This window comes from Lepisosteus oculatus, chromosome 24 (assembly GCF_040954835.1).
Source record: "Lepisosteus oculatus isolate fLepOcu1 chromosome 24, fLepOcu1.hap2, whole genome shotgun sequence".
Classification (NCBI taxonomy): Eukaryota; Metazoa; Chordata; class Actinopteri; order Semionotiformes; family Lepisosteidae; genus Lepisosteus; species Lepisosteus oculatus.
Genome location: NC_090719.1, coordinates 14,597,064 through 14,610,287, shown reverse-complemented (window position 1 = coordinate 14,610,287; position 13,224 = coordinate 14,597,064). Strand labels below are relative to the sequence as shown.

At 45.2% G+C, this 13,224-nt stretch overlaps 2 protein-coding genes and 1 long non-coding RNA gene across 5 annotated transcripts in view; 2 read left to right on the top strand and 1 right to left on the bottom strand.

The window, feature by feature from the left end:
* Nucleotides 1–8,226, top strand: part of c5 (complement component 5) — a 34,711-nt gene extending 26,485 nt beyond the window's left edge. The window contains exons 32-41 of the mRNA XM_069183219.1: nucleotides 290–383; nucleotides 575–614; nucleotides 961–1,063; nucleotides 1,400–1,474; nucleotides 2,497–2,602; nucleotides 3,541–3,624; nucleotides 4,396–4,485; nucleotides 6,163–6,246; nucleotides 6,817–6,955; nucleotides 7,982–8,226. Of these exons, the coding sequence (XP_069039320.1) occupies nucleotides 290–383; nucleotides 575–614; nucleotides 961–1,063; nucleotides 1,400–1,474; nucleotides 2,497–2,602; nucleotides 3,541–3,624; nucleotides 4,396–4,485; nucleotides 6,163–6,246; nucleotides 6,817–6,955; nucleotides 7,982–8,120 (954 nt within the window). The 3' untranslated portion in view covers nucleotides 8,121–8,226. The remainder of the gene's footprint in view (nucleotides 1–289; nucleotides 384–574; nucleotides 615–960; nucleotides 1,064–1,399; nucleotides 1,475–2,496; nucleotides 2,603–3,540; nucleotides 3,625–4,395; nucleotides 4,486–6,162; nucleotides 6,247–6,816; nucleotides 6,956–7,981) is intronic.
* Nucleotides 8,227–8,306: 80 nt separating this feature from the next.
* Nucleotides 8,307–11,872, bottom strand: LOC138224947 (uncharacterized). 2 transcript variants are annotated; one of them, XR_011183452.1, is made up of 3 exons: nucleotides 11,782–11,872; nucleotides 11,337–11,545; nucleotides 8,307–10,103 (listed from the first exon to the last, which is right to left on the bottom strand). It is a non-coding gene; the product is annotated as an uncharacterized lncRNA (long non-coding RNA). The 2 variants fall into 2 exon arrangements; XR_011183453.1 differs by having other exon boundaries at nucleotides 11,337–11,529.
* Nucleotides 10,374–12,448, top strand: LOC102692041 (orexigenic neuropeptide QRFP). Of its 2 annotated transcripts, none has more exons than XM_015367074.2 (2): nucleotides 10,374–10,658; nucleotides 11,807–12,448. In XM_015367074.2, the coding sequence occupies exon 2, from the start codon at nucleotides 11,807–11,809 to the stop codon at nucleotides 12,239–12,241; it is 435 nt and encodes a 144-aa protein (XP_015222560.2). In that variant the 5' UTR covers nucleotides 10,374–10,658; the 3' UTR covers nucleotides 12,242–12,448. The 2 variants fall into 2 exon arrangements, with proteins under 2 accessions (XP_015222560.2, XP_015222559.2); XM_015367073.2 differs by lacking the exon at nucleotides 10,374–10,658 and adding an exon at nucleotides 11,573–11,650.
* The last annotated feature ends 776 nt before the right edge of the window (nucleotides 12,449–13,224 follow it).

Below are 13,224 nucleotides of genomic sequence, written 5' to 3'. Positions count from 1 at the left end.
ACCTTCGTGAAGATTCTAAAGCGCTTCATACTCTAATCTAACTTGAGGAAAAGACGATAATGGGGACAAAAGATTGCGAATTACAAAGCAGATGGCTGTTTAAGAAGTGAAACGTTCTGAAAATCAATTTATCACGTTTAGAAAAGCAAATTCATCACTTTTGATGTGGCCCTTACAGTACTTTGAAGCAAGATTCCTTACTGCCTTATGGCAGCACAACTCTGTATATAATCCCTTGTATGCAACATTGCCCACTATCCCATATATACTGAGAGGCCTTTCATTCCAGATGAAGACTGTCTATTATAGCACAATAGACTCCCAGCACACCTGTTTATTTGACCTCAAGATTGAAGTTTTTCCAGCAGACACTAAGTCGACAGGTAGGAGAAACATTGTCCTTTTTGGTTGGTATATAACTGTTTATATAGGGTATATAACTATAACATACATAGGTAAATAAAACTGTTAACCTGTGTTTTATTTGACTTTTCAAAGAACGTCTGTTGTTCATGAGTCAAATCTGCTAAGCTACCCACACTGCAGGGCCTTTTATGTCTTGTTTCACATGCAGATTTCATGAGGAGAGAACGTCGGATCGAAGCTTGCGCAAAGTGAGTAAAGTTCTTTCCTTCCAAGGGGCACAGGGGCGGCAACCTATTTTTCACTGTTCTACTATAGTAAAACAAACCAGTTCTTCGTTTGCTTTGCAGAGGCTTTCAAATACCTTCAGATAAACTCATACCATATATCAAAGATGCCATCTACAAATGCCACAGAAAATTAAATCATGAAACAAGAAACAAGCCTTATTTTACGTAGTGGCTTTAAAGCAGCCTTGGCGTGTCTTGAGAACCCCGAGCGCGTGCAATTGTCCGAGCCGGTCCCTGTGTCGCTCGGGAACGAGGCGCACCTTGTAGGTCGAAGGCCGGAGGACGCAGCTGTGTGTCTGTTCCTCAGGTACAAGCCTGCGCAGAATGAGCTGTACACTGAAGCCGCGCACACGGTTATGGAGATCCACCTGCCCACTGGTCTGCAGCCCGTACAGGAGGACCTGGAAACGGTAAGGAAACCCATTCTGCATTATAACCCCTCACATGCAGTAGTTACTGTCTCAGAGCCCTGGCCTTCCTTTTCTGGAAACATGCAAATTATTTCATAGACAGCTATTCTTTTTGCAGAGCTGCTGTTGAGTTCAATGCACTTTTCTTCCTTGTGAGAGAATGGAGAATGGGTGTATTAGTCACCATGGAGACTCAAGAACAGTCTAAAGAACAGTAAAGACCTCAGGATGCTTTATGGGAACAGACCAGACTTACAAAGTTGGACCCTACAGTTCCCTCCGTTTACCATGTGAGTGAGTACAGGGTTCGGCTAAGGCGGTCTTGTTTTTCCACAGATGGCCAATGGGGTGGATTATGTCATCTCCCAGTATGACATCCTGGACGACAAGGTCATTATTCAAGTGGAATCTGTGAGTACCCCTCCTCTCTGTCGGCACTCATGTGGTTTTGAACAAAGTCTCGGCTTGCAGCTCAACTGCAAACGCTTGCTACTGCTCCTTAAACACCCGACTGAAAATTCCCCGAGACCTGCGTCAAGGAAAAGAACTGGGCGCACAAAAATCCGGGGATGCTCGAGAGGCTTGTAATGGACTGGAATCTCACATTTTTATCGTAACCAAAACAGTAGGCTATCGGTCATGAAAAATAATAATTCGCTTCGCATTGCGCAGTGGATTTCTGATGTCCTCTGTAGCTCTGGATTGAGCTCATTCTCTTTGCTATTCCCAGGCCTATCAGTATGAGGTTCTAACAGAGACCCTCAGCACCTCAGAAGGTACAACATGGTGCATCATGTCTGCCTGTAGACCTTATACAGGCAGACAGGAAGCCTAAGACACTGGCTTACTAACCAGATAGCAGGTAGCTTACAGAAGCAGAGAAAATGCAGTGATATTCTTCATGGGCTACTTAGCAATATCATAGATCTATTATAATAAATATACTGACGCTTGGAATCTTCTTGTCTATTGGTATTAATATCTGGCGCAGTTTCTTTGCTTTATCGCACGTGGAAGAGCAGCTTGAAAGGGTCAAGAAACAGAAGCATGGCAGAAGTCAGGAAAGGGTTTGCTCGAGGAGCTGAAGCACACATGCCTCTGCATGTGTGTTCAGTTTCAGGACTCTTTCCTCCCTCGCTGCACACAGAAATGAAGAGGTGTGCGAACTCTTCTTAATTCAAAAGAGGACAGTAATAATAGAAACAACTTCCGATTTGTGTAGAATTGATATCGGCTGTAGGACTGTAGGATTTGACTTGAGGATAATTATTTTGAAGTTAGTAATTTCATCGGCTAAAAGGAAATGGCCACATTGCTCAAGCACAATGTGAACTTGGTGAGCTGCCGTCGGTTCTGCGAACAGGCTTGATGTTCTCGACTGGCAGCGCGGTGCTGGGGTCTGTGTTAGTTTACAGTCTCGTGGCTCTCCCCAGGTCCCATCCGAGAATTACCTGTGTGTGGGGTTCAGGGTGCGGGAGCTCTTCCGCACAGGCATGACCAGCTCCTCCCTCTACAGAGTCTACGAGTACCACGACCCAGGTGGGCCTCCTGTCGGTCCTGACATCTGATGGACTGTACCATCCCTGTCCTCCCCTCCTCTCGGTCTCACTGTACTCTGACAGACTGCACCATGTCCGCTGTTCCGTCCTGTGTCACTGTGGTCTGATGGACTGCAGCATTGCTGTTGTACAGCCCTTGTTTCTCACTGTGCTCTGGTAGACTGTTGCAGCTATCGCCTCCACTGCTCTCAGTCTCACTGTGATCTGCAGGACTGTACCAGCCCTTCTCTATAATCCTCTCTGGCTCACTGTGATCTGCAGGACTGTACCAGCCCTACTCTATAATCCTCTCTGGCTCACTGTGATCTGCAGGACTGTACCAGCCCTACTCTATAATCCTCTCTGGCTCACTGTGATCTGCAGGACTGTACCAGCCCTACTCTATAATCCTCTCTGGCTCACTGTGATCCTATAGACTATACAACTCTGTTCTCACTTTAGTCTAGTTGTGACAATCTCTGACAGACAGTACCTTCTCTATTCTACTCTCCACTGTTTCACTGTGTTCTACTGGACTGTACCACCTCTATCTTTTACGCAACTGAGCACCTCTGTTCTCTGATGGATGTACCACTGCTATTTAAACACCCACGAGTCTTGGTGTGCTCTGGTGGGCTGTATGGACTCACTTTACTTCATGTCCTGCCATCAGCATGCTGCCATGTGTGTTTGTCTTGTTGCCTTTTTTGGATTCCATCTCTCAGATGGAGAAATACTACCATACTACCAGCTTTTAGTTTAGAACTGAACTGGTGTCATCTGAGAATGGATATGAACTGCTTTAATAACATCAAGACTGGCTGAGTGTAGAAGTGTGAAACGGATGTATTTTTACCCGAATGTCCCTGCCCCCTGCCCTTGTGTCGTGTGAATATTGTTCACGGGATGGTAAGGTGTTGGTTGCCCTGTGTCATACAGACAGCCAGTGCTCCAGGCTCTACACACAGGCAGAAACCAGGCTGCTCAGGCTCTGCGAGGGACAGGAGTGCCAGTGTATGGCCGGTAAGTGCAGGCTTTTGGTGAGCAGGCTGCAGGAAACGAGTCTGGCGCAGGAATCAAAAGCACAGGAGCCAGCTTCCCACAGGGGTTAGCTGTCAATCGCTGTTCTCTCTGTCTTTGCAATCCTATCTGACGATATTAAGCGGGTCACTCTTTCGCTTATACCACTGTTATAAGTGCCTACTAACAATCTTATTACATGTTATTAATTATATTATTAATTTTTATATAAAATTCTGACTTTTCAACAATAAAGACTTTTCTCCTTAACCTCTCTCTCATACAAGTAAAAGAAAACATATTAACTTCCCTAACATAGCAATTTTTTTCCTTCTTTTTGTGAATTAAACTGTTCTGTCCTCATTTAGTACTAGCATAGCTCTGTTACTGACTAATCTCTCAATTCACAAATTGACACACAACAAATGAATGTTTACTAACGAGAGGCTCATTTAGATTTCAGTAGCTAACAGAGCCGACGATCCCATCCAGACATTTCTTTCGAAGAAGTGGACTCGGGTTCAACAACAGGGCTGGGCAGCTTGTTCCACACTCCCCCAACCCTTTGTGTAAAGAAGTCCTACCCACCCACTCCCCGTCTCAGTTTTAAATGCACTTCTCATTGAATCACGTTTTGAATACACTCATCCTTCAGTTCCACAGCACAAACGGATTTTTATTTTCACATTTATGTTATAGTTGAATTGTTGAAACGTAATTTGCAACCTCTAATCTAACACGTCACCATTATGTCTGCCCTGTACCCCCTGCTAGCGGCTTGCGGTCAACTCAAACCACTTATGGACCTCACCATCAGTGCAGAAGACCGGAGGACAGCTGCCTGCCTGGACAACATTAAATATGGTAAGACGTTATCAGTAATGTTAACATTTAGAATTAAGTATGTTTATTCAAATATTTTTTTCATTAAGAAGAAATACATAGTAAATGTGTCACACAGTATAGCTTCTATGTTCAACACAGCATTTATTGTGTAGGTTACTCATAGAAATATATTTACACTCCATAAGAGGTCCTGGCATGCTGTAAATCATTTTAAAAATAAGCAAACTTTAAGCACAAAAAAAGCAATGAATCTTCTCTTACAATTATTTTGATAAGGACAACATTTTCTGCTACTCGATGAACAGTTTTGTGTAGTTTTAAAATAGTTGGACAGGAAAAATGTATTGGTGCCTTTCCATAAAACGTTAAACCTCAAGAGAACTAATTATTCATGAATATTAATTTGGTGGGGCAGCACAGTGGTGCCATGGTTGTCATGGCTGCCTCTCAGTGCTGGGGCCCTGGGTTCAGTTCTGGACCCGAGGTGCTGTCTGTGTGGAGTCTCTATGTTCTCCCTGCGTTTGTGTGGGTTTCCACCCACAGTCCATTCACAGACTGGTAGGTTAATTAAACCTCTGGAAAAACTGGTCCTGGTGGAGTGCGAGTGTGAGTGTGAGTGGTGGACTGGTGTCCCCTCCAGGGTGTGTCCTGCCTTGTGCCTATTGCTTGCTGGGACAGGCTCTGGCTCCCCTGTGACTCTGAATAGGATGAAGTGGTTAGAAAATGGAGGGATGGATTAATTGACTGAATACCTTTACACAGCAATTAAAATCTTAATAGCTACATGAGATAAGATCAGTTTATTGGCCATATACAGTTTCTTGCATTAGGAATTCGTCTTTTCGCAGACCCCAAGCTGCTCTCCATGAGACACACAGACGGGGAGAGAAGCTGGGGGTCAGAGTGCAGGGGTCCGCCATTTACACAGCGCCACAGATCCTTAGCCACAGAGCCACCACACCGCCCAGAATTAAACCAATAGTTAGAAAAGGGGTAGTAACATAAAGGATAACTCTATAGAGGAGCTGTCCAAATACACTTGGACACAGATGAGATGCTACAGGACATACAAAAGGTCACTGAAAACCACTGTCAACGAACATTCACCAGAAACTACAACAGGAATCTAAAGTATTTTCTCACAAAATCCTGTGGTCTTTAAGACAGAAGTTGTCCTTTTTGCCAAAAGAGGACCAAAGTATGGTTTGTTTTAAAAATAAAAGGAAAGTCTAGGAAATACTGAGAGGCCTCACGGTAGAAGTCTTTTAAAACTTTTTTTTTCCCCGAGTGCAATAACATCTCATCTGAAAGGTAGAATTGTGGACATGTCAGTGACCAATGCAAACAGTTAAGTCACCTTTAGAATTCCTGAACAGATTAAAGATGAAATATTTTGGAATAGTCAGTTTTTCAAAATATTTAATTTAGATAAAAATGACCTGTGTCCTGAATTTTGATATCTACATTATATTATTTAAATCTGTTTTTTTAATGTATATTCCAACTCAGTTGCGTTATCTGATTATATGATTCTGAAATCTGGTCTGTGAACGTGTTTTTAGTACTTTTTTTACAATCTAGCCCTAAATGTGTGTTTGGACCCATGTCAACAGGACTTGAGTAAATCATCAGCTTTATGGACGAACAACATTTAAGACAAGTACAAATCCTTTTGGTGTCCGTTTTCTTTTTCAGCTTATAAAGTGGAGATCATTTCCTCCAGTGTCGAAGGAGACTTTGTGAATTACAAAGCAAAAATCAAAGAGGTTATTAAAAGGGGTAAGGAAACGTGCACCCTGAGTTGTTGCAATTCATTTAATTGTCCCCCAGACTAAGCATCTATTTGACTTTGTCTTATTATTAAAATGTTAGTTAACGTGTCAGTCCTTCAGTGTGATATCAAGCACTTTACTAAAAAGATGCAATGCAAACAATGGATGCTGTGGGATTCTCAGTTGTTGTGAAAAGTTCACCGTAACACAAGATAATGACCAGACACAGTCAGTCTTGACTAAAGACTGAAGGTCTCTACACTGAACCATGACACACATTACAGGCAAAACTGCCTGGGGCTGCTATATTTAAATGCCTTTGTGTAACTAGTGCTAGGATCTAGTTAGGATCTGTTAATTAGTGGATTAGTTCAATTTATGACCTATGTAGTTTGGTAACCATGGTCAGGAAAACATCAGTCATCTGTTGCTGGATATGCACATTCAACATTTCCTACGGGCAAAAGAAACAAGGATGGAAATCCATCTTGCACACTTTGTCGGATTCCCCGCTCTGGGAAGCCGACGCAAGGTGTCACTCCACTCCTCTGCCACCCCTGCATCCTCTCCATTCCAGGCACTGAGCAGGTGAAGAGAGACTCGGAGGTGGAACTTATCGCGAAGGCGACGTGCGCGGATGTGGCTTTGAAGAACGGAGATCACTACCTCATCATGGGCGGAGAGGGAATGGAAAACAGACAGAACAGGAGTTTCAAGTAAGCATCGCGGACACTCTCTTCAGTCTGTACTCGCCGTTTCATGATTTTATAACTGAAGGCAATTTTGTATTTTTGAGTGAACAGTATTCACATGCTTCCACATTAAATAATAATAATAATAATAATAATAATAATAATAATAATAATAATATGTAAAGAGTTATAATGCCTGATGGATTCCAAGAGCTCTGAGCTCATAACGGTTAGATACCTCCGCCTTTCAGCTATAAAGCATTAGTTACAGGAGCCCATCAGCCTTTTGAGCGGTTTCCCTCTGAGGCAGCCGACATGCAAGCACGGAGGTGTTTTTGAGGCGACTCGTTTGGTTTTGAACCAATGGGCTCCAGGTGATGCTTAGGTGCCCTCTAGTGGCCGTCTGCAGCTATAACACTATTGCGATAGATTGCTAAGGACTCCCTTCCGTCCGGAAAGAACTGCCACGAAGGTGGCACAGCTGCTGCAGTAGGCCAGCTCGCTTCATAAACACTTTGTATGATTAGCCCATCAGGCTGTTCTGCCTAGGAAGAAGGCAAAACAATTGCAAAGCGATTTGGGATGTGTTTGCAAATTTAATTAATTTCCATAGGGACGAAACGTATTAAAGCTCCATAGATGAACAATTGTCACATCACATCACTTTCAATAACTGCTTGTCCAGTTACTGGCAAGCAAAGGGCACAAGGCAGGATACACCCTGGGAGGGATGCCAGATCATAGCAGGGCAGACACTCTCACACCAGTACCAAATCATCCAGAAGATACTTAACCCAGCAGCATGTCTTTGGACTGTGGGGGGTAAACTTGGAGCACCTGGAGGAAACCCACACGAACCCAGGGGAGAACATGCAAACTCCACGCAGACAGCACCCCCGGTCAGGAACTGAACCCGGGGCCCAAGCGCCGTCAGGCAGTAATGCTCCCCACTGTGCTGCCCAAGTCCGATTGTGTTCCATCTCGTTTTCACACGTGTCTGCAGCGGGACAGAAGCGCCTCGTCTGAAAGTGCCGCGGTTTTGTCTTGCAGGTACAAGTTCGCCCTGGATTCCCAGTCCTGGATGGAGCTCTGGCCCTCTGAAGGGGACTGCGGAGATTCCCAGTGCCAGCAGTTTGCGGGCGTCCTGGAGGAGTTCTCTGAAAACTTCCTCCTAATGGGCTGCACCTGAGACTCTGATCCGCTCCTTGAAAGCCTGTTCCCTGGTCCCTGTGTCCTGTGTCCGATAGTTGTGTTTCTTCACCCAATAAACTGTCTTCCCCTGGGTCACTGTGGAACTGTTCAGCTGTGTCACTATTTAGTTGGCAAAATGGAATTGGTTCCGTCAGTATCTCCAGTTTTGTACTAATAGACTCACATCTCCCTGCCACATGCCTACTGCTGACTGCAGAGAAAACTCAAATTAGGTTTTGTTTATTGGATTGGTAGTTGCAAGCAGATGCAACAAACGTACTACAGCTTAAACCTTTAGTGGGATGTACCCATAATATAGGACTTATCAATATAGCTCATTCATACACACCTTATACACACACACAAAGTGTCATTGTGCTAGATGACTTTGCAGATACCTTTTGTGCCCATGTAGATCTGTAGCTCTGTAGATGAAAGGGGTTACTGAAGGAGGGTTTTTATGTGGATGAGCTGTGACGTTTCCCTTATGTCCTGCAAAGACCACCCTCACTTCTCCTTAAACAAAACACCTCTCCTTGTACGAGGCTCACAGGTCATGACAGCCAGGAGATGCCCACCTTCCTAACACAGGTCATGAAAAACATGTGAACTGACAACAAGAAACAGTTCCAAAAAAGTTTCGATTGCAATTGAAATAAGTGCTTAATCACCGTCTGGCAGGATAAACACTGGAAGCTGGGGATGACTGAAACTCTGCCTATAACTACCCCAGTGCTAAATCACTGCTGGCCATCTTTTGGGCACTGTGCATAAAAACAGTGCTTGTTGGCCAGGTCTCAGTACAGGTGCTTATTAATGACCTCGCCTACAATCACGCAGCTAATGAAATAATTTGACCAACGATGTTGTACCTAGTGTGCATGCTTCGTACACTCGCTTTAGAAAAGTGCAGGATATTGTCAACTGACTTTGGAATCTAATTATCAGGACCAATGACGCAATGACATTTCCTTTTAATACCGCCGTTCAATTCTTTGTTTTTCAATCCCAAACGCTCATGTTTAGATGAAGGAAAAACGTTTTACTTGGAAACCCGACGTTTTCTGTTTTTTCCTGTGGATTTAAATCCCAACCCTGCACTACCGAGAACGCCTTTAATTTATTAGCCTTTTATGAGGAACTTTGTCAAAAGTCTATTAATACAATATCATATCTATTGCTGAGGTTGCGTGTCCATATAACTCTGATATTACCCAAACAACAAGAACAAAATCCATCTTCTTTGGACGGATTGGCCGTGAAATGGCTGAGGAAGATGTATCAAGCATGTTTAGTTTTCACAAATGCTATATCACTTAACACCGCAGTATTTTATCTGACTCATCTGGAAGGAAGCACACACCAGAAAACGAGATATTCTACAAGGATGTAAAGGTCACTAAAAAGGTCCGTAGCTATCTGGCAATTGCATACATTATGTACGTAACAGAAAACAGAAAGACAACCGACCATTATTTGTACCAGTCAAATATTTTTCAATTCTTACTCCTTATTTGTAACGAGTAAGACTAGAGGTTTGAAGCTAGTGGACTTGAATACTGGCTCAACCGGCTTTGAAAAACGCAACAGCCTCATCTATCATTAGCGTTTTGGTATGTTTACTGAGAATTTTGAAATTCACATCTGTTTTCCTTGTTCCATTTCCATACATAAAATGAAGCACAAGTACAAGCGGCCTTTCACCATTATTAAAGACTATAATGTATTTTAAAATGGGTTATTTTTTCCCCACAAAGGCACGATTTCTTAGAGTACAACTGAATTCAAAACGTGCCGTTTTAATATGATTTTTTTACTTAAACGTAACATAGCTCACACTACAATTAAAAGTGTTATTTTGTCAACGAGAGCGTGATGCATTCGCCGTTCAAGGACTGACGGAGCGAAAGGAGGTCTGCGCGCAGGGACATGCCTTCGTCTTCAATGGATACCGCGACTCGGGATCTGACTGACTCAAGCCCTAGAAACAACACAACTTTTAGAGTCTGACATCATGCGGAAACATGTGAAGTAAGTGCTTAGCCACACACGGTAACGACACTTAATGCTTTAACATTCCGTGTATTTAATTTCTTCACTGTCAGGAGCCTAAGAGCGCCGCGCTCATCACTCGGGTGAAGCAATGAAAAGAGTCTTTTATTGCTGTCTGGTCCTCGGAAACGTGTCTGGCCTTTAATTGCATCACGGGCGAATGCGGGGAGACTTGTTCTGTCGAGAGGGTCAATTTGGAACCGACATCACAATTACGGAAAAGTCCGTCTTTTATGAGACGTTGTTAAAACCTTTTCGTTCAATTTCCCCCGAAACGAGATCCAAGCGAGAAGAATGTCAATTACACAAGTGCAGGGCCCCGACAGTGTGGAGGGCTGCGTGGTGCTCCAGATGAGGGGTCATCCTTTCCACAGACACCCTGCATGGATATATATAAAAACCCGACGTCGTCATCCGCAGAGACTGAATCACTCGACCATCCTGGTGCAAGAGTCCCAGCCCGCCTCCGTGACCAAAGACAGCTGTGAGTACCAGAGCCAAGGGGGAAACGGACGCATTTTCTTAAGATGCATTTTGAATTTGATGCGAGTAATCGTTATAGCTTTAGGAGGCTTGTTTATGTGTGTGCGTGTGATTTGATGCAAACTCTGAAATACCACCCATTTCGTGTTGAGCACACATTGTTGGGACAAGTGGGCCAGTTTGCACAGGAAGGGTTTAGGATTCGGTTACCGTGTGAAGGGCGTTGAGGCGCACAGAACTGCATGGACATGAATCAATTTCTGAAATAACTTTTGCTTGCAAGCCGCAATGCACAGGGTACTGCAGAGAGCCTAGAGGCTGGAGCTCAGGACTTACAGTGTTTGGACGCGGGTTCAACCAATGATACTGCTCATTGTGAATCCCAGGTGAGGCACTCTGACTGCTCTCCAGGCTATCAGAAAGGGAGGTCGTTCCCAGTTTAAGTGGGTAGGTAAAATAATATATGTATATATCACACAGGGGTCCATAACATGTCTCTGAAATGACGGGACGGCGATTTGTGAAGTCGCAAACAAATGCGCCCAGACGCAGGCTGAGATGTTTCCGTGTCTCTTCGCTCTGGTGCACTGGAAACGGTGCGTTTGAACTGTAGCATTTTAAACGGCTGAAAAAAAACAACATCAACGCATTTTTATGATTGCTAGCCAGACAGACTTACCCATGTAATTATAAGTCCTGCACCCGACATCGTGCCGTGCATTTTCTCGAAATACTTGCTTGAGAGAGTGCAGCACGCCGAGCGCGTCCTGCCAAGAGGAAAAGGCACTTTCCCAGCCCATCCGGCGGGTCCTCCTGCAGACGTTTCCGACCTGACCCGCACAGTAACGCGTCCTTGATGGAACTCCACACCGCTTAAAAAGACACACGCTGTAATAACACACACAAAAAAAAAACGGCAACAACAAAGCCACATCGTTTTTTAGCTTAAAGATTAAAATGTGCTTCCGTTTCATACTTTTTTGTTACCAACAGGTATTTGACTATTTTAAGAATACCATCAAACCGGACGGCACCAAGCATGATCCCTAGATCCCTCTGCTCTTTATAAAACGTAAAGGGTTCATCCCTTAGCCGAACAAGAAGAGTGCATGGCGAACACTAACGGCTTTCTCTCCTCCACCCGCGCAGATGAAAGCCGCCTGCCCTCCGTACATCCTGCTGTTTCTAGAGCTGGGCAACTGCTTCAGGGCCGACAGCAGCTCCAGGGACAGACGAGCCCCGGCCCCGTGGGACGCCGCCGCGCTGGCGCCGGGCGCGCAGCCGCGGCCGAGGAGACTGGCCGACCCCGGCACGCTGGTCAGCGCCGTCAAGGAGCTGCAGGACTACGACAAGGAGCGCGCCGGCTTCCGCTTCCGCTTCGGGCGGGGGGAGGGGGAGGAGGAGGAGGAGGAGGAAGAGCTGGAACTGCTGGGGAAGGAGGGCGGGAGCCGGGACGGGCCCCTGCTGCTACAGCTGGTGCTCAAGCCCGCTCACAAACGCGCCGACGACCTGGAGATGCTGGCGGAGGAGCTCAACGGCTACAGGCGGAAAGGGGGCTTCAGCTTCCGGTTCGGTAGAAAGTAACCCGGACCGCCCGGCTGCAGGACGCCCCACACCACACACCCACCCCCACACACACACACACGTGCGCTTGTTGATCCTTCCACGCCGAAGAGTCACTGCCCAGCTTTAAAGGACGATATAGACATGCATCCCTGCTGCGTATGGCCTCCGTGAAGATAAAGGCATGCACTGAAAATGTCACGCGTTTCCAAACAATAAACGAGCTGTAACTGATCATTGTGCTTGGACTCCTCTGTCCATTATGTCAGCTCCCCGGTGGCTCTCCTCGTTCTTTTAGTTATCTGTATGGTTTATTATTAATCGCTGGTAAACTCTCTTATACTTGCAGATCCGCACAGTGACACCGATCTCTTCTCGTCATGCCCGAATCTGGTGTACTGCAAAAACTCAGCCCGGTCCACACTCTTTGAGTCGACAGAGGGATAGGGATGACTTCAACGGAGAGATTGAGGATGGGGAATGAGGTGGGAGTTGGGCGTGAATTCCCGGTTTTGGACCGATTGATAGAAATGCGCCTTTTCTGAATTAAGTACGGGGCTCGGGGCTTAAAGATTAAGCAGGTGGAGATCCTTCCACAAAGCCATCTTTATGTTGTCATCTACGTATAAAACCAAACCATGTCAGATTGGGGCTGCATGCATTCCAGAGTCGGATGCAAATGACAGAGCCTGGCACCCTGTCCGCCATAATGGCGTTTACACTGGTGCCTTGAAATGAAGGTGGCTCAAGTCCCGTTTGCAGAAAACACGTGCACAGGTTTTCCAGACAGTACGCACAGCTCAAGTCCCACTACAAGTCAGGTTTAGTGCGATCGTGTAGTGCGAGGTAGAGGTCTGAGGCGCTGTCCGCAGATACACAGAAAAGCAACTGCAAAACTCCAGTTTCTGGCACGGCTCACCAGTGTTTTGCTACTCGCAACAAAATGTTTAAAAAAATAAAAAAAATACCTCTTTTCACCGAAACAGTACAGGAGGTGAAGCCTT